Source organism: Alligator mississippiensis, chromosome 4 (genome assembly GCF_030867095.1).
Source record: "Alligator mississippiensis isolate rAllMis1 chromosome 4, rAllMis1, whole genome shotgun sequence".
NCBI lineage: Eukaryota > Metazoa > Chordata > Crocodylia > Alligatoridae > Alligator > Alligator mississippiensis.
In genome coordinates, this window is record NC_081827.1 from 161,564,426 (window position 1) to 161,584,748 (window position 20,323).

The following is a 20,323-nucleotide window of genomic DNA, read 5'->3' on the forward strand; positions in this document are numbered from 1 at the left end:
TGGCCTTAACGCTATCAATTCCCATTTGAAAACTCCAGTTGTATTTTGTAAATTGTGTTTGCATACCTAACATTGTGTGGCATGCTGTGGCACCCCTGAAAAGTTCTCCAGGTGCCCCGGGGTGCCATGGCACCCTGGTGGAGAATCATTCACGTAGATTGTAAACTTTCCAGGTAGGTGTGTCTTTCACATGTTCTGTAAAGCCTCCAATTATTTTGGGGTTCTGTGCTACAAACAGGCAGTTACATTAAATAGTGGGAGGGGACAGGTTTTGTATTTTAAAAACATCAGCAATTGGGTACTGGACATAGACCCCAAAGATCAGGCAGCTACATTAAGAGGTAGGAGGGGATAAGATTTACATTGAAAAGACGTCAGCAATAGGCCACTGGACACTAGACTAGATAGAGCTCTTGATCTGGCACACAGTTCCCATCTAGATCCCAGTTCTCACTATCATATCCTTACGCAAGAAAGTATTTTTTGCTGTGATTATGTGGTTTATTTTCACATATCCATCTGCTGAGGTAATTTAATCAAGCAGAGAAAGGTATCGGAGTAGGAATTTCAGTAGTGCAAGAGTGACCTTGTAGCTGTGATGGTCCAGAAACTATGCAAGAGACAAGGATTTCTTAGGGCGATATCTTTTATTGGACCAACTAGATAGTTGGGACAGGTACACAAGCATTTGAATGCAAGACATTCTTCATCAGGTCACCATTCATGAGGAGTCTTGGCATGGTGCTGACTCTGCTCTTACCACCAAATACCTTGTATCAAATGAGAGTTGAACAAAAGCAGTCAGCATATTTCACTGTTCCTTTAGGTTGGCTGGATTTCAAGTAACAGGTTAATTTGCAAGACCCTTATCCCGCAGCTGACTCCACCTAGGTTGATTCTTGATTTCTCTGGAGCCCCAAGATGGTCCACAAGGTGCACGGGGTCTGCTCACGTAGACTCCAGTGCAGGAAGGCCCGAGCTAGCTGTGCTTATTCTCAAGCCACTAAACACTCTAGGAATGGGTCTCAGCTTTCACAGGCACAAGGTGCCCCTCGGTAGCCATGAGGCACCCTTCGGAAAATGCCAACTGTTTCACGTTTCTTGACTGGGGGACTCTCAAGTGGCTCTCATAGATGCGGGGCTGAGAATCACTGGGGTAAGTACTGCCTGGGCTCCCTCTGATCCCCCTCTCCTTCCACATCCAAATCAAGCGACCTCCCAGTCGTTCCCCTGCAGTGACTTAACATTCTGCCCGAGAGGGGCGGGGGAGGAGCTAGACGAATCAGAATAGTCGCGATTGGTCGAGCGAGTGGAGCTACTTTGCGTTCCACCAATGGCAGAGCATGATAGTGCGGGGTGGGTGAATCCGTGCCCGGCAGCTGGAGAGGTGAGGGGGCCGGAGGCTGAAGAGAAGGAGAAGCAGAGAGAGAGGGAAGGGGAGCGCGCGAAGGGGGTCTCGCGGGTGGAACTAGAGGCAAAGGGGGGCGGGACTAGGAGGCTTCAGGTTCCCTCCAAGGGCACACGGGGCTAGGGGCGGGGCTTCCGCGATGATGGACAGGGTGGGGGCGTGGCTGGGCCCCAGCGTGCGGCCCCACGTCCAATGGGAGCGAGCTAGCGGGTGGAACGCCCGCCCCCAGCAGGGGGTGTCTGCGCCCTGTGGCCGCCTCACTAACTCGGTGGCGGCGGTGGGTGGGGGTGGATGGGTGAAAAGCTAGGGCGAGCTGTGGCGACCCGAGACTCCCTGCGTAGGCGCCTGCCCGCGGTGCGGTCGCTGCGCCCCTAGCGCCCCCATAGGGACCCTCGGTCCCGTGCGTCTCGCTGCGCCCCACAGCAGCGCCCCTAGTATTCTTCCGGCGCCAAAAGCGCAGAGAGCCAAGCGCTGGCCTTGTCCCAAAGAAAAAGGGGTCGGAGCTGCTGCATTGCAGGCATCCCCGCAGGCTTGGGGAAGCAAAGGCAAAGCCCCGGTAGTTGGGGGATGAGAGCGGGCAGGCAGACTGGGGTCGCATGCTGCAGGCTCCAGGCCAGGTTCAGGTTGGGATGCTTGGCGGCAGGGCAGGGGAGTGGCAGTAGTGTAAACTGACAGCCCCTTGCTGCCAGAGGTGCAGACCTGGGGAGCCAGGATCAGGCCCTGTTGCCCCCTGTCACTTCCCTGAGTGGAGCTTGGGCTGTGAGGGCCCTGGTGCTGTTCCGCCCCACCCCATGTGCCAGGCTCAGGGCCCCACATTGCTTCCTCATGTGAAGATTGGGCTCCAGGGAGCCTGCACAGCCTCTGTCCAGTTCTATTCTGCACACCAGGATCCGGCCCTTGTGCCAGGATTGGGCCCTGGGGCCCCGCCTTGGTTCCCTCTGTCTAGGTTGGGCTCGGGGGGGCCCCACTGCCTCTGCCCAGATCCACCCTGCACGCCAGGATCAGGCCACAGTCCTGGCGTCACTTCCCCATGTGGAGACTGGGACCCTCGGGGAGCCCCACCGGCCAGATGACAGGATGCAGGGGGGCCGGATTTATTGAATGCCTCTGCATTGGATCACTCCAGTTGGCAGTGGGGCTTACACATGGAGTCATTCTGCAGCTAGATTCAGCAGTCAGGGTTGGGCAAGCATGTGGCTGATCTGGTGTTTGGGGTTGGTGCTGGTGCAGTATCACGCCTGCATGCCAACTGCTCATGGGATCTGGTCCATGGACTGGCTCAATATACTTATCCAGCCTGTGGGGCTGGAAGGTTGAGCACCACTGCCATGGACTCGTGGTAACCAAAAAACCCCTTAGTTTCTTACTCAGGCTTAACCAAGCAGAGACTGATTTTTGTCTAGCCTGGTTTATCTAGAACAGTGGTTCTCAACCCTTTTTGTACCAGGACCATCAATGCCCAGTGCCCCTCACTCCCAACCTGCTGCCTCCCCCTCACCCCCAGGCTCCAGCCCCACAGTGTGTGGGGCAGGGTGCGGTTGTGGGGGGCGGGGAGGGGTGTGTGTGGCATGGGAAGCCCCAAGCAGCCCCTTATAGGGCTGCAAGGGAAATGCCAGTTTCCCACATTTTTCTCCTTTTTTAAAGGAGAATCCATTTTAAAAGTTTCTTCACAGCCCTTTAGTATATTCTTGTAACCCACTTTCGGGTTGCAACCCATGGGTTGAGAAATGCTGATCTAGAACTACTGTTTCCATGGGACTCCAGCTGATTCTGTGGAACAACTGTTGTGTCATCAGTTCATCAATTTAACAATCCTGTCTCCAAAATATCCTCTTCTTCCTTCAGCTCAGTCCAGATGCAGATCACTTTTGTGCCAGCTTCCTGCACGGGTGGAATGAGGGCATTTTTCCACAGAAAGACAGCTCAGCCCCACTGACACCTAATACCTATTTGGCAGCAAAATGTTTAACTACAGCCAAACAGGCATTAGAAGCCAACAGGGCTGAGGTGTCATTCCATGGAAAAACAGCTGTCATTGCACCTGCACACAGATGCTGAGAAAATCAACCTTGCAAAAGATTATTTCTGCATGTACACTTAAGACTGTGAGAAACCACTTGTTTTCTTGGTGCTTTGAAAAAGTCCACTGCTTCCTTATGTCCCGAGCTGGATCTGGCCCACAAAGAAACCTGCAGTGCAGGTCTGACCTGGGGTACAAGGTGAGTCTGACACCCCTGTACTAAAGAGAGAGCTTCTCCAGTCTCTCACAATAAGGCAAGCTTTTCCAGCTCTCAGATCATTCTTGTAGCATTTGAGAACCTTTTCTAGTTTCCAACATCCATTTTTAAAATGGGAGTACCAGAACAGGACACAATCTTCCAATAAGAGTGTCCCTAATGCTGTGTACAGAGGAAACATCTACTCTCTACTCCTAGTTGATACTCCTCTGCTTATATACCAAAGATCGTACTTACCCTTTTAGCTAGTGTTGCACAGGTAGCACATGTTCAAAGTTACCTACCCCTTCTTCTTTTTCAGCATCAAAGCAGTTTAGAGTTCAGCCTCCCACTGTGTATGCGAGACACATTATTTTTTGTTCCTTAATGCGTGATCTTGCATTTGACTATATTAAAATGCATGCTCTTCCCATGAGTCTATCATCTTATTATGTGATTCAGATTAGCCTGAATAACTGAACTGTGGTCTTTCATTATTTACTATTCCACCAATTTGTGTCATGTGCATACTTAATTAGGTAGGATTTTATATATTCCAAATCATTAATACCTTCTTAGAATACCAGTGAGCTGCAATTCAATCCCACCAGAATCCCAGTAGAAACACCACTGTAGGATTATGACTCCTTATGTACAGTTTCTTTGGTTAACCACTTAATTCATTTACTATGGGTCACAGTGTTTTTGTCACAGTGCTACCTTTTTAATTGGAATGTCATGCAGAACCAAGTCACGCACCTTACAGAAATCTAGTGTAATGGCATTGACATAAATTATCTGCCAGACTTGGAAGTGAGTATGAAGAGGAATAATGCAGCAATTAAAGTCCTGGCAACATAGAAGCAGAGATGTTTTTTATTTTATCCAAATATAAAGTTGCAGTAATACTGATATGTAGAAAAAACAACTTGATGTTCTTCACTGGTTTAACCTAATATCAGCCATACAGCCCATGGGCTCTGCTTTCTTGAGCAATTACTTTCTTCTCACCCCGTGGCCCTGTGATTTTTTTAAGACCGACTGACCAATCCAGCACCAAGTTCTGGAACAATACCTTAAACACTGCGGTTTTTAGGGTCCCATATTGCACATGCAGGTAAGAAACAGTTACACTCTCATAAAAATAACTTGTTACATTTGGTGTCAGGGTTTTCACTTCTGGGCATACTAGCTTCTGCCCCCTTGTTGCAATACTGTTGTGCCTCTGGCCCTGCCATGCTCTGCGAAAGACCTGCACAAAAATTGAAAACAGTGGGATTTTGTCATTTGTCCTGTGTCTCAATAACCCCCCTTATTTTTCCACTTCCAGTGCCAGCCCCTGTAAGAGAGCACAGGGCAGGCCCAGACTGACAGTGAGCATCAGTTGGAGGAACACGAGTACAGTCCAAGGTCTTCCACAGGGAAGGTTGCCTGTGTCTCAGATGTGTGCAGCATTAGCTTGGGGTTGGAGGGCTGTGGAGCACCCACAGACTTCCTTGGGGCTTCCCATAGAGACGGAACAAGCAACACAAGAGTAGGATGGACCCGGCTGCAAAAGGCATTGAGACATTGGAAAGGGGTCAGAAAAGAGTTACAAGAATGATCTGTGATCTGGAAACCAGGAAGTAGGATCTGAAACCAGGCTGATAATGAAAATGCTCAATCTGTTTAATTGATGGTCCCACAGAAAGTTGAGGGCACTTAGTTAGAGTTCCTAGGTAACTAAAAGACAGGCTATTCTTGATAGTAGAAAGCCTTTACTTTTTTATTATTATTGCAAAAGTTTCAAAATCATAAAACCTTACATGAAAATTGCTACCTTCCCTAAACCTCACAAAACAAAAACTCCATACATCCTTTTACCCAGCCTGGACAAATCAAAACACTACATTCAGTAGAAGGCCTTTTATCTAGCAGATAAAGGCATAAAAAGATCCAAGGCTTGAAAGTTGCAGCTACACAAATGCAGACTAAAAATAAAGCGTGTCTTATTAGCAATGAATATAATTAGCTGTTAGAACTGCTTAGCTGGGGTTGTATTGGATTTGCTATCACTAGCAATCCAGATCGGATGTCTTTAAAAAAGACATGCTGTAGTTGAACCAGAAGTTCTGGGCTTGGTGAAAAATCACCGAATGAATTTTTCTGTCCAGTGTCAGACTGATCAGAACAGCCCCTTCTGGCTTTAAAATCTATTAATCATAACCTACAGCAAACAAGATTAATTTTTGAGCGTTTATTATATTATATGGATGAATACGAGCTGGATAACTAGAGTATGCTTTATATCAGTGAGGGCCAACTTTTTGGTAGGCATGCCACAAATTAACTGCTTATTCTCCCCCTGAGTGCCACTCCAATCCCTGTTTGCTGCCCAATATATGTTCCTACTTTCTGCTACCTACCACATTGTCCCTGCTTGATGTACTAAGTTACGAGGAAGCGTGGTCATGCTTGAAGATAGGCTACAGATACAGGCAGATCTAGACAGACTAGCAAGTTTGGTGGATCAGAACCTGCTGAAGTTCAACATAGAGAAATGTAAAGTGCTCCACCTTGGAATGAGCAACCCCCCAACACACCTAAAGGCTTGGCAGCACCAAACTGATCAGCACCACGAATGAAAGGGACCTTGGGGTAATAATAGACTACAGTATGAATATGAACCAGCAATGTGACGCTGTAGCCAGTAGCCAGGGCAAATAATACTCTGGCATGCGTCAATCAATGCATCTCCAGCAAAGCCAAGGAGGTGATTCTTCCACTCAGCACTGGTGAGACCGGAGCTGGAGTACTACCTCCAGTTCTGGGCACCACTCTTTAACAAGGATGTGGACAAGCTTGAGAGAGTCCAAAGAAGAGTCACCCATATGATCAGGGACTTGCATGGCAAGCCATACGAGGAAAGGCTGTGGGATCTGGCACTCTTCAGCCTGAGGAAAAGGCTGAGAGGGGACCTGGTAGCAGCTTACTGCTATGCTAGGGGAGTACAGCAAGGGCTTGGTGAGCAACTGTTCACCAGGGCACCCCAGGGGAAAACCAGGAGTTATGGCCACAAACTCCTGGAAGACCAATTCATGCTCAACATTAGGAAAAACTTCTTCACAGTCAGGGTGTTCAGACTGTAGAATAAGCTCCCTCCAGAGATGGTGCAATCACCTACTCTGGAAATCTTCAAGAGGAGACTAGATAGTCACCTGGCTGGGGTCACCTGACCCCCAGTTATCTTTCCTGCTTGGTGTAGAGGACTGGACCTGATGATCTTCCAAGGTCCCTTCTGGCCTTACAATCTATGAATCTACTTCTGTGCCTTCTGCTCCCTGCCTTAACTGTCACAGTGCTGCTCATCCCCTCCCCAGTTTGCTGCATGTCACACACACAGGCTGCCATGCCATTTGTGGTGCAGGGCACAGGTTGGCTACCCTTGCTTTACGTAGAGCCATACTTAAAGGCATTTAGAGTCTCCTGTTAGCACAGAAATGAGTGGCCCGCTTTGTGCAGCTCATTTTCATTCTGCATGAAGACAGCTATGTCTTCCAGTTAGTTTGTGGACACAATTTATTTGTTGGTTCTGATCTATAAAACTTTCTGCAGTTTGGGTCTCGGTTATGTCAGAGGCAATCTCCCTCCCATTGTGTTCCAAGTGTTGAGATTAGCAGGGATGGTTTAATTTTCAATCCCCAGATTTCAGTTTGTGAGGTTTAGACTCTGATAATGGGGACAGGGTAAGTACTCTTCCCTGTTTTGTCACTGATGGACCATGTAGGCCCAAGTTTTAAGTAACCAGTACATTGGGGGACATTGCTGGAGACTCAGGCTTTGACTTGTAGAAGTACTGAGCACATACCTAACTCCAGTAAGTCAGCCAGTGCTGCAAGTGCTCAACCCTTCTAAAAATTAGATGCTGTTGATTCATGTTGTGCCTCCAGAATTAGCTGGTACTAAAAGATTTCAGTCTTGTTGGGCACGTCTACACAAGACACTGCACAGCAGATTAATTTGAAGCGCAGTAAAGCATCACCGTCTATACGTGCACAGCAGCTAGGGCACAGTAGACTAATTAATTGCACTGCCAGATAGTCCTGTCAGATATAAGTGGTATTCAGCAGCACAGTAAATTACTGCACTTACATGCACATGTAGATCATGACATCCAGATTAGTTTACTTTGGCTTAAATTGAGCCAGAGTATATTCAGTCACATGAATTGCATGTGTACACATGCCCACACTCTCTCAGTTCTCCAAGTTGTGAAACCTGGTTCAAAGAATGGGCAAACAGTGTTAAAAGTTACATTACATTTCTGAAGTACTTTGAGACCCTCTCCTGAAAACATGTCATAGATCCCATAGAAATAAAGCATGATCTTCCTCGGACTGGTTTGCTTCTTCAGGCTGAATGTTTGCATGTACAGAATGAATGAACCTCTGTGGCATTTTGCTGTGTTTTGAGCTTTCTTTCTTTTCCAGAGCAGGATGTTCCTGGTCGGCCTGTCAGGTGGAATTGCTTCAGGAAAAAGCATGGTAGTGGCAGTATTCCGGGAACTGGGCTGTGCAGTGATTGATGCCGATGTTATTGCCAGACAGGGTTAGTTTTGTGCAGCTGATCTTTATTCCTTATATATATTCCTGACAACCTGGAGCTAATCTTTGCTACTGCTATGCAGTTTAGGCAGCAGAGGGTGCTCTGCATTCAGTCCACAACCTCCCCCCTGTACTTCATTCATTCAAGACAGTAGTGAGGAATGGTTTTTCAGGGATCTGAAAGCAGGACACATTTTATCAAAATTAATGTCATAATGATACGTGCTGTGGTGGAATGATTTAATTCTACATTTCTTCCTCCTAATGTGCAGTGCAGTGGATGCTGCTTGATTTTATAGACAAACTGTCTATAAAGCTGTCATACTCGAGAGCAAAACAAAGGATTATGATTACCTTCCCTGCCAGACCCCTGACACAGCCATCAGACTGTGACACGTGGTCTGTCTTAATGCGGCTCAAGTTCTTTAATGGCTTTTGGAGGACCTTGCCCAACTGGTGACCAATACTGTAAAAAAGAATTTCATCCTCTATTTGCATATGGTTGCAGAGCTTGGTTGTTAAGGCTCCTAACTGTCCAACCCCAAGAATGTCATTCTCGCCTTAAAAAGGCACTCCTAATATCAAAACACCAGGGTCATCTCCAAAGCAGCATTACATTTAACTCTGCCCTGCACCTAAATACAGTACAACTGTGTATTTCTAACCCTTGCAATGTCCCTCTGTTCTTAATGTGGAAACAACCCAGGAAATGAGATCCTGTGCATGGGGTGGGGCAGGATATCAGAAGATAATGAGTTCAAATCCTGGCTTTGCCTTTCAATTCCCAGTCAGACCTGGGGCAAAATCATAGGTCAAAAGTGATTTGTAGCGCTCACTTTATTTATTTATTGGGGGCTGGTAAAAGGTTAATTTTTGCTAAGCACACTTTTTAGGTCTACTAATGAACAACACTAGAGATGTACAAAATATGATTAATAAGAATGCAATGTTACTCATGTGATTTCATTTTTAAGTATCTCCTCTTTTGTTTTTGTTGAAAACCTATTTACTCACCATTTAAAAGCTGTGATATTTTTACGTTTTATTGCAATGTAATTCCCTCTGACATAGAAAACTTGCTAGAAGTGGATCTAGCTCTGAAAGACTGAGGCTTCTGGGACCCACTTCAGATACTCAGCGCCAATTTTCTACCAAGCAATTTGTTTTTCTTCACTTGCTTTTTTTTTCTCTCCATTTACTACTTGAATTTAATTGTTACTGAACTTTTCTGAAACAGTTGTAGTTCCTCAAATATAAAGTTTATCACAGCGGAAGCGTCTTCTTTCTTTCATTCCTTTTTTCTTTCCTTCTTTCTTCTACTTCAGTCCCCAGCTGAGTTAAAGAATCTCTGGATCCTTAGAGAAAATTACATGCACTGATTTTTCCCCTTCTGTTTATCCTCAACCTTCTCCTAATTCTCCTTTTTTCGCTTATTATATCCTCTTGTTTGTGATGTTATGAGTTTTTTTAAATTACCTACTTTCCTAACAACAGACCTCTCTAATAAGCTGCAAACAGCTGTAGGGAATTGGCCTCTGACAGGCTTTCATGTGTAATTTATCATAAAGAATCTCAGGCTGAAGCTTGAGATTGAGCTGGGTGAGAGCTCTTTTGCCTTGATCCTGATGGTAGCTGAAGCTGTAAGAACTTTATTATCCAAGCCCAAGTGATTTTTAATAGCCGACTACTAAAGTATGATAGCCCTATCTATTTTAGTCATCTAGCACAATTTTTTTCAGTTAGAACAAGCCTCAGTGTCTAAATAAGTCCTGTTTTAGAACTCAATCTGCTGACCCTTCAGTTGCCCCTCACAACAGACCAAATACCAGTTCTTACACACATGTTTAAGTTTGAACATGTGATTGAATCCCATTAGAGTCTGTTCAAGCTAAACATTCTCAAAGTTAAGTTCATGCTGAAATCTTGCTGAGCCCAATGGGACTTAAGCATGTGTTTAAGTGCTATGCTGAATCGGGGCCCAAGCTCTGTGGAGTATAATGAATGATGCTGGACAAAGAAATCTGTCTCAGTGCCATCCCTTAGGAGGCCATGCAAAATCGATGATAGTAATATCCCCTCCCTTAAAGCATACACATGGAAATAGCCATCAACATATAAAATACAACTCTTGATCACCATACTTTATTAAGATTTAATTTAGTTTTGGGCTCCACAATTCAAAAAGGATGTGGAGAAGCTTGAGAGGGTCTAAAGGAGAGCCACATGCATGATAAGAGATCAGGAAAATAGACCTTACGATGAGAGGCTGAGAGCTATGGGACTCTTCAGCCTGGAAAAGCGCAGGCTCAGGGGTGATCTGGTGGCCACCTATAAATTTATCAGGGGTGCTCATCAGGATCTGGTGGAATGTCTGTTCTCCAGAGCGCCCCAAGGGATGACGAGGTCGAATGGTTATAAACTACTGCAAGACCGTTTCAGGCTGGACATAAGGAAGAACTTCTTTACTGTCCGAGCCCCCAAGTTTTGGAATAGACTGCTGCTGGAGGTGGTTCAAGCACCTACCTTGAACGCCTTCAAGAGACATTTGGATGTCTACCTTGCTGGGATCTTATGACCCCTGCTGACTTCCTGCCTTTTGGGCAGGGGGCTGGACTTGATGATCTTCCAAGGTCCCTTCCAGCCCTAATGTCTATGAAATCTATGATTACAACTATATTAACTGCAAGGTTTTCCCATTTTGAAAAAAACCCCTTTTATTATTATCATCATTATCATCAACAACAATGATAATGATTAAAGTTTTGAGAATTATTCAGTAAGGCAAGTGCTTACAATATAGAATCCCATGTGTGACTTGGTGGTTAGAGGAGGGAGGGAAATATCAAAATTCTGGGGGTTTATTTTGGTCCTGCTGCTGACTGGCTATGTTGCTTTTTGTTAGTCCTCTCACACAGCATAGTGACTTTTGAAATGGGGCTCATGCAGCTCCTAGGACAGTTGTGAGGTTTAATTAGTGCTTACACAATGGTTGCTCTCTTGGATCACAAGCACTGGAGCAATACAAAATAATCCTAGAACTGGTTTAGCAAACTTCTTTTTGTGGCACCAGCTTCAAAGTTTATTCAGTAGACATCAGACCTTTATGTTGAGATCTTTCACAGCCTTGAGTCGGTGTATGTTAATCAACAGACCTGTTCTATTCTGAAAGGAATATCCCCAGATGAATTCAGTTCATTTCATGCCCACCTTTAATGCAGACCCTTAGTGTGATGCAGAACTGGCACTAACCTCTACCTGTTTCATTTTATCAGTGGTTCAGCCCCACTTCTTGGCCTATCAGCAGATAGTGCATTACTTTGGAACTGAAATCCTTTTGGAGAGTGGGGAGATAAACCGCGAGGCTCTGGGAAACATTATCTTCTCCCACCCGAAAAAACGACAGGTGCTGAACTCCATCACTCACCCTGAGATCCAGAAGGAGATGCTGAAACAGATCTTTAAATATTTTGTACTAGGTAAGACATTAGGCAATTGTGGGATCCTAGGACATGAGGGTTTCTGATCACGCTGGCAACAAGCAGTAATCTTCACTCACTCTGTGGGGAGAGGGACTACAGGGGAGAAAGGAAGCCAAAATGTTGACTGATTGCCTTTGTGCTGTGTCACTAGTGACCTTTAGAAACTGTGGCTATCCTTTCACTGTAGTGTTCAGAGACTTCTGCCTTTCATTTCTGCCCTTCACATTGTCTCCCTTATATGGTTTAAAGTACATCTGTAGGGTCTGAAAGGAGCATTGTGTGGCCTCTTCTGAGATTACTCATTGGATAATGTCATACCTTCTGAAATGTTCTAATATTATTCCCCCTCCTTCAATCTCTAGCTTCAATAAAAGCCAAGAAGCTCTTTTAATCTCGATAAGGTAAAAAAATGGGCTGACAGCTGTGGTTTCCAAAGTCCCACTTTTTCCCCTGATAAATATAACAAATACAGCTGTCAAACTTGGTCTAATCAAATGCCAGATAAGATCACCAGCTGTTTCGGAAGTCTCTGTGTAGACAGAAGGATGTCTTAATAGAGTCAGTCTAGTTTGCAGAGCTTATCAAGACAGAACTGTGTGACAGCTGAATAGCCCTTTGCTGAGGAGCTGAAGGGACTGTGCTCTCTGGAGAGGGGATGGTAGGGAGGAGGAAAGGAAGAGAGCAAAGGCAGGCAACAGGAAAGGAATCTGTGAAGGAAACAGGGAGCAAAGGAGATAAGAGGGGTATATTAATTAGGCCATGGCAGGCATAGGGGAGGAGCTGTCTTGCTTCTTACCCAGAGCTCCAGCAATTGTTCCATCACATGGTTTTGTCTTAATTAGTTTTGCTTTTGTTGATTTGAGATATTTATTTTTGGTGTCTGAGGGCTTGTTCACACTGGGAAGGCCTTGAAGGAGGAGCAATATTGGTAGAGCTGTTCTGAATGTAAACCCCCCCTAGCAGAAATGTAACTTATTCTGGCCAAAGGCCTCCTTACCTGGTAAAATTGCATCTACTTTCATGTCTGTGCCAACAGATTTGGTATCAATTAAAGAATGCTATTTCAGACCAAGTTTTGGTCCTGGTGGCATGCACATGTGCTCCTGCATGCACATATGATGTATGCATGTGCACCACTCTCCCGAAGGATGGTGATATGATATCCCACTTCCTGAGACTGTATCCTCCCACCTGCACCCTGCTCCAGTCCCTCTTTGCCAGGGATGATTCTGCCATGCTAACCCCCTGCATGGTTTCCAAGTGCTGCCTAGTTTTAACAAGCAGCTTACTACAAAAGTTGTGTCTTTTTCACCCAAATGTGGGCTCCCCTTTTGGTCCCAAAATTACACTTCTCTGAAGACTGGGATGCTCAGGTTTCAGTCAATTCCAACTGACCAGGTTAAGGCCTGATATGTCCAGGTCTTGTGGAAGCATGTTCAGATTGGATTCTTGGCTTCCTAGTGGAGCACACAGTTCTCACTTGCAGCCATCCTGAGAGATTGGAATTTAAAGTCCTGACCTTTCAGTTTTACCGTAAACAAGCTATTTTAGGTCATTTTTTATTGGAATGTTAAACTTTATTTAATCCTGTCCCTCCACTTGCTACAGTTGAGCTCATGTTAACAAACCCACCTTGTTTTACCAGCAGAGAAAGAAACAAAAATAGCATCTAGGTAGAGAAAGACATAAAGTAGTCCAAGAACAAAAATGACTGCTCACCTATGAGGTTTTTTGTATCATATAATGGCATATTCCAATGCCAAGATCAATTATTATGGCAGGAAGGGTTTATAGACCCTCACTTGGGATGACATATGTGACTCAGACAAGGGCTAATAAATGCTGTGTACCACTCTGCACCAAAATTAGACTAGAATTTTTCAAAAAATGTTTATATTTCACATTTTTATTGTTTTTTAAACTCTCCACCTGTAAAGCCAAGTGGCTTAATATTGTGAATCCAACTGTATAGGCCTTGATCTGGGAGAGTAACTGCAGCTCCTTAATTTGAGGAATACTTACAAATATTCAGAAATATGTTTTCCTTAAGCAGTCACTGTACCATTCAGGGCCTTTGCCATGTGATTTGCTATGGCTATAAAGCAAATCCTAGACCCCAGATCTTCAAGGGGCTCATTCCTCACCCTGGTGGTTGCAAAGTACATTAAATTGATCTCTAATTCTGGGCTGAATATTGCCCCTGCTGCTCCTCAGACAAGTGCAGTTTTCTGAGGGGGCAGCAGGAGTTTGGCATCTGAAGGGAAACAAGGAAACACTTGCATGGCAGGTGAGAGCAGGACACAGAGGCGCTCCAAGGTATAAGATAACCAGGGATCCAGGTTTTCCGTTTCCCATGGAAAAAACAGAGAAAACCACAGATTTCCCAACTTTATTAGAGAAAAAATGGGTTTCCCTTTTAGCAGAGATACCTGCGGATTTCCCACTTTTGCAAAGAGCTCTGCAGGTGGCAGACTTCTAGCCTGCAAGAGCTGATTGCAAAAAGAGTGGGAAACCCCCCTCTTCCTCTCCTTTGGGGCAGAGCTGTGGAAGGGCAAGGCCTGAGGCTCTCACTCACCCAAGGCTTGGCTCAGGCTCACTGTTCTTGCTGGAGCCTAAGATAAATGGGGCTTGCAGGGGGCTGGGGGGCACTGGCAGGGCTGGGGGGAGTGGGTCATGGCTGGGGGCCACCAGCAGGGCTGGGGGGAGCCCTGGGTGGCAGGTGCGGGTGTGGGTGACTGCCAGGGCTGGGGAAGAGCCAGTGGGGCAGGTGGGGGGCAGGGCGTAGGTATGTGGCTGGGGGCTGAGGGAGGAGGGAGGTGTTGGGGGAAGCCCCATGTGGAGTGCCTGCCAGCATGTGTACCAGGAGCGGCATGCTGTCAGCCCTTCAGGGAAGCTGCACAGGAAAGTGCAGAGCCTGCTCGGGCCAATAGCACACCACTTCTGGTACACGCACTGCCAGCCAGGCAGGCACTCCGTGTGGGGCTTCCCCCAACACTTCCCCACTCCCTCATCCCCCAGTCAGCTTCCCGCAGGAGTGCCCACCTGGCTGGCAGCCTGTGGTCTGGAAGCGGTATGTTATTGGCCCTTCAGGGAAGCCACACAGGGAATCGTGGAGCCTGCTCTGGCTGATAGCATGCAGCTTCCAGTCCACACATGCAGGCTGGGCTGGGTGGGCTCTGCGCCTCCATGTGCAGCTTCCTGCACTCCTGCAGGATGCTGCACATGGAGGTGCGGAGCCTGCTCAGGCTGATGGTGCGTAGCTCCCATACCTCCCCCCCACACCACTCACACCTGCCTACAAACCCCACACTCTCATACCCATGCCCCCCACAAACCCTTTCAATTTAATCATGGATTTTGGAGTTGTAATCAGAGAATTTGCAATTTTTTTATCTGGGAAAACCAGGATCCATGAAGATAAGTACAAGTCACAATTCCCACCTTGAGGCTCTGCTTTATTTTCCTTATAACTGGGCACATCTACATGTGTATATTAATGAGTAGCAACAAGCTCTGGAGCTTATTGCTTCAGATGTATCATTTGCACGTGTGCCTGGGATCTCAGCACATTGAGTCAGGTTGGGGCAGTCCCAGCTGGCAGGGGGTCCTAGGGGCCAGCCTGCCAGCCCAGGGTTCTTCTTCCTCACGCAGGAATTTACAAGCATTATCCTGCTGCAGAGTAAATTGGTTTACTCCAGCCTAATAGGGGTACACGTGTAGAAGTACAACATTTACTGAAAAGCTAATTAGTCAACTGCACAGTAAACATCTCATGTAGACATGCCCACTGTGGCCTAACCTTTAATCCTTTGGGATGGAATTTTCCTATCTGATATCTCTCTTTCTCTGGGTCACAGAGGGGCTTTTTGCCACCCCTGTGAAAATTCACTCCACCTTGTGTGAGTTATAAACTTTTGGAAACTTGTTTTTAGATGCTCTGTAGAAATGTGTTAGATACCGTCACTAAAATACATCTTTGCTGAGTATGCACATGCCACAAGGAGCTTACTGAATTCGCTCCAGTCCTGGACTGACCAGGGCTTCTCCTACAATCACTGGGGATCTCTGTGGTGCTGAGCCACTTCTGTGCTCTCCCAGCTGGCCCCCAGCCAGCATGGAGGAGAAGGAAATAATTGACTTGAATTCAAGGGGATGAGATCATGGTATGTCAAGATCAAGGTGGGGATACTTGAGGGACATGAGAGATATTTTATCAGAGAGTTTCACAGCTGATTGCTGACAGCAAAAGTAGTGCTGAGACCGAGAAGTCCTGTGTTCAGTTCCAGGGTCTGCAAAAGGTTTAGTAGTGGCTGCAACCCCTCTGTCCCAGCTTGTCCCTTCATTCCTCTGCTTCCACTGACCCAGCCTGTCCCTCCCCTGCTGTGTTGCAGCTTGACCTTGTCCTTTCTCCTCACACATTATCCCTCCCCATTAAAGCAAGCGAGGATTTTTCTTCCTTCTCTTCCATGCTGGGAAGTGCCAACAGCAGTATAGGAAGGAGGGCATTAATGACACAAGAGAGTCTCTCTTCTGGTGCCCAGGCCCAATGTAGTCTGCAACTGTCAGGAGATGTAATTTCCGGGAGATGGAACATCAGTGGGGCTGGCACAAAGGAGCTGTGAGGGGCAGGAGCATCTTAGTCCTGAAAGAACTGGGGTGGAGGTGCCACCATGCCTCTACGGATTGTGTGCAGATAGTGATTTAACTTGTCCAAATTTGGGCAGATTTCACGGGCAAGGCTCTGGATGCATCTCTAACCCCTGTGTGACCCTGCTGAATTTCCAGTACCTGCAGTAAAGCTCGGTGGCACTAAAGCCTCTGAGTGAGATGACTGTAAGAACTTTTTGACGTATTTTTCCCTGACTTAATTCTTGGAAACAGCTGGATTATTTTAGCTAAAACTTTCCAAAAACAAAAACAAAAAACATTAAAAAATCAGCCTATAGCAGACATCCAGCAGGGGTAATATTAGCCTAAACAGCTGAAGTTTGGCACAATTATGAGCCACTGAAAACAGGATTGGTCAGCCTTGACTCAAGGCATCATTCCCAGCACCTCATGTAATCCTGCAGCAAAGGAACAGTGGTTGCACTAGTCATAAACTTTTCCATTCTATTTGGCTTTTTCCAGCCACTCAAAATGTTTTGAAGCTTTCACCTTCTGTTCTGAAATTTTCCAGGGTAAAATATTTTCATTTATTTATTTATTTTTGTGAGACCAAATCGCTTCAGCCATTTTTGAAGAAGGAAATGAAAGTGCCATATTTTCCCTGTTGGTAGCACCTGTGCAGCTTTAAACATCTTTTTCCATATTTTATTTCTTTGTTTGTTTTGGATAGGGCAGGATATAAATCTAAAATCTCATTGTATACTATGTGCATGCATGTGTTTGTGTGTGCATGTATGTGCATGTGCTTGTGTGAAGTATTTTGGGTGGGAAAAAAGAGAGAAATCATGTCTACATTCCTATCTGGGGGCTGGGGTTCCTTTCAGGCTACCGTTATGTGATCCTGGACATCCCTCTTCTCTTTGAGACCAACAAGCTAACCAAGTTCATGAAACACACCATCCTGGTTTACTGGTAAGTGGCACTACAGGCTTTGGGAACTAGAAAGTGCATGTCATTTTGGAAGTGTTTGATCCTGCAAAGTTTTAGTTAAATGCAGCTGTTGGAATGCCTAAGACTCAGCAAATCAACCCAGTGGATTTTATCTCCTGGGGAGCATGTGAGATGATGTCTTTCAGCATGTTTATCTCTTTCTCTTCCTATCCTTCTGTGTGCCTTGCCTACCCAGTCTGGCAGCTCTTCACAGTAAGGACTGACTCTCTGTCTGGGCAGCACCTAACATAGTGGGGCTCTGCTTTCCATGGAGGTCTATGGGAGTGAGGGTGCAGTGTACAAATGATACATGATAGCAGTAATAATGAATAATGGAGAAAAATCACTTTCTCTGAGCCTGTCCAGCTGGCCCTGGACAGACAGTGTGTTCCCTGACAAACTCAATGCCAATGAAGTCAGGACTCGTGAAGTACTGACCAATCTTCCCCTATGTTGGCCAAGCCAAGGCTCTTACCATGCTACATAATCTCCCCAGACAGCAGTGGTGACCCTACCACATGCTGTGTAAGCTCCTTTGACTCTTAGGAAAAAATAAATTGTCAGCTTAAATACTGCTGGTCTCAGGGTTTGGATGAAAGGTGGTGCTCCTGACTCACCTGCTCTGGGCTGGACAAGGTACAGAGCTGAGGCTGGGAAGGGATTAGTTTGGTCTCCAATCTCCTGGGTCTATTGGCAGGGAGTGTGATGAGTTTGGGGTCAGGATACCTCCTCTGTAGCATCCCATCTTGCATGTTCAACTTCTTGTGGGCACTGGGGTCTCATTCCTTGCCAGCCTTCTCTTTTACACTCAATTCTTCATGCCTTCCCCTGGCAGTGATCCGCAGACCCAGCTGTCGCGGTTGATGAAGAGGAATGGCCTGTCCCAGTCCGAGGCAGAGGCACGCATTGCCTCCCAGCTGCCTCTGGACGAGAAGCGCAAATTAGCCACTCACGTGATTGACAACTCCGGGGACTGGGAGAGCACACGGAGGCACGTGCTGAAGTTACACGGGCAGCTAGAGGACTCTCTGGATTTTTTGCTGGTGCGCCTGGCTGCGGTCACGGCACTCGCTGGAATAGGGGGGGCTGTGTGCTTCCTCCTCCGGCATTTTGTCTCTTAATTCACGTTTTTCTAGCTTTTGCCTTTTAAGGGGCCAAAACTCTGCCTGGAATTTCCAAGTTTGAAAAGGGCAGTGAAAAGCCAGGAGTTTTAATGAGCTTTGCTGTCTGAATACAGACGATGAGATGAGGAGTCTCCTTGCAAACTTCTCAAGGTGAAGCACGGGTTCCTCACCCAGGTGCCTACTCATAGCTTCTCTCTTTGCACTTTATAGTCATGTTAGCAATAATCAGCACCTTCTGTTAGGAGGGTTGGGTGAACTCGGTAGAGGGCCCCAGGCATCCAGATGGGAAGTCACTACAGTGTAAGGATGAAGCGTCCAAACCCTGTTCTATGTCACCACGTCAGAGTGCTGGACCACATAACAGAAGGAGTCTGTCCATCTAGTAACTCACACAGTTGAATCAGGTCACCTTTGGGTCTCGCAGGACAGTCTGATCTGTAAGTGGGAATTTCAGCTGTTGTTTATGTTCAGCTCCTTCTCAGAAGCCTCAGCTCAGCACCTCCTTGGATCTGTCCCTTAACCCACACTTTCTTTGTGGACAAGTCATTTCACCTGCCTGTGTCCTCGTCAGGAGACTTGATGAATGTCTGTGAAGTGCCTTAATATCTATCACTGCAGGGCAGGTGGTGGGGTAAAACTTGTGCGGCCTGCCTTGTTATACACCATGCATGGCAATGCAGTCTCTTTCAGCTCTGCTTTTCTATGATCTTGTGACTGTACAGGGCACAGGCAGCCAGGGGTGAAACGGTGTCCAGTCCCTGAAAGCTTACAGTCTAAATGAGCATTGTTCTAACTTCTACCTGGTGAAGGGTCAACACTGAGGGGTCTTCAGGGCTCCAGTATGTCTATGAAGGATCTAGTGTGGATCCTCATGGGTGAGACACAGCTACTTGCTTAAGAAACCAATGCCTTTCAATTGCCTCTCCAGTATTAACCTGCTGGTTCTGTAGCAGAGATGGTAAATCTGGGGACAACTGGGGAGCTTGGGTTTAGCATATTTTTTAATCAAGTGATGCCCAGCAGAACACTTCCTGTGGTTTTTTTATTCTTTGTACCTGGAGAACTGCTGCTTCCCATCTTGCCCGGCAGTTTTATTCCAGTGCCTGGCTATTCTTCTTCTATAAAGTCCACTGCACAGAAGCAGAGTTTGCAAGCACAGCACAATCCAGTCCTGATCACACCCATCTCTGGGTGAGCTGAACTGTGCCAAGCCATGGGCATGGGCTAACTAATGAGTTACCACAGGGTTAAAAGAATGCAGAGCTTTCCTGCACATCAATGGGTCTGTATTCATTCTCTTCCCCTGCAGTAAGTGAGACCTAAACCTGAGCTGCTTGCTTCTCAGTGACAGAGGGCTAAGTGACCACCTGTGAGCTTTTAATTTACCATTTACTATGAAGCAGCTGCTGCATTGGAAAGACCCACTCTCTTGCCCTGATGCCTTTATTATTTCATAGCTACTTGCTTGTGCTGGGCACTGCACATGCACAGTCCTGCCCCAGAAAGCTAACATTCCAGCAGACAAGACTGGGAAGGCGCACACAGCCACGCACAGTCAAGTCTCCTGACACCTAGTCCAGTGCCCTGCTCAGCAGACTGGACTGCACTACACTGCCTCTTACCTGGCAGCTGCTTTGTGAAGGAGCTCCTGAAGCTGTGCCTCTTGGTAGAAGAATAGTCAGGGTGTTCGCAAGTATGATGAAGAAGGACTCCTGCGTTCAGTGAATGATTCTGCCCCTGACTTGTATGACCGTGGGCGAGTCACTTAAGTCATGTGCCATGGTTAAACCCATTGAATGCAGTGCTGTTTTCAGCCTTGGTAACAGTAAAACACTGGGATTGCTCAGATGCCAAGTGTTCTCCCTTGGCCTTAAACTTGGGGGAGGGGGGTGTCAAAACAGAGGTTGAGAGCTGA

At 46.5% G+C, this 20,323-nt stretch overlaps 1 protein-coding gene across 3 annotated transcripts; it reads left to right on the top strand.

Moving 5' to 3' along the window:
• The first annotated feature begins 1,336 nt into the window (after positions 1-1,336).
• DCAKD (dephospho-CoA kinase domain containing) lies at positions 1,337-18,536 on the top strand. Of its 3 annotated transcripts, none has more exons than XM_014596262.3 (5): positions 1,337-1,387; positions 8,094-8,211; positions 11,480-11,683; positions 17,179-17,266; positions 18,120-18,536. In XM_014596262.3, exons 2-5 carry the CDS (start codon positions 8,100-8,102, stop codon positions 18,403-18,405), a joined length of 690 nt encoding a protein of 229 aa, XP_014451748.3. In that variant the 5' UTR covers positions 1,337-1,387; positions 8,094-8,099; the 3' UTR covers positions 18,406-18,536. The 3 variants fall into 3 exon arrangements, with proteins under 3 accessions (XP_014451748.3, XP_019331634.1, XP_006278646.1); XM_019476089.2 differs by having other exon boundaries at positions 1,351-1,387; positions 8,099-8,211; XM_006278584.4 differs by lacking the exon at positions 1,337-1,387 and adding an exon at positions 3,411-4,741.
• Positions 18,537-20,323: the final 1,787 nt, after the last annotated feature.

Bases quoted from the DNA above. Each gene is read 5' to 3' on its own strand.
- DCAKD (XM_006278584.4), top strand. The intron at 8,212-11,479 runs GTTAGTTTTGTG...TCATTTTATCAG, and splicing joins CGATGTTATTGCCAGACAGG to TGGTTCAGCCCCACTTCTTG. The intron at 11,684-17,178 runs GTAAGACATTAG...GGTTCCTTTCAG, and splicing joins CTTTAAATATTTTGTACTAG to GCTACCGTTATGTGATCCTG.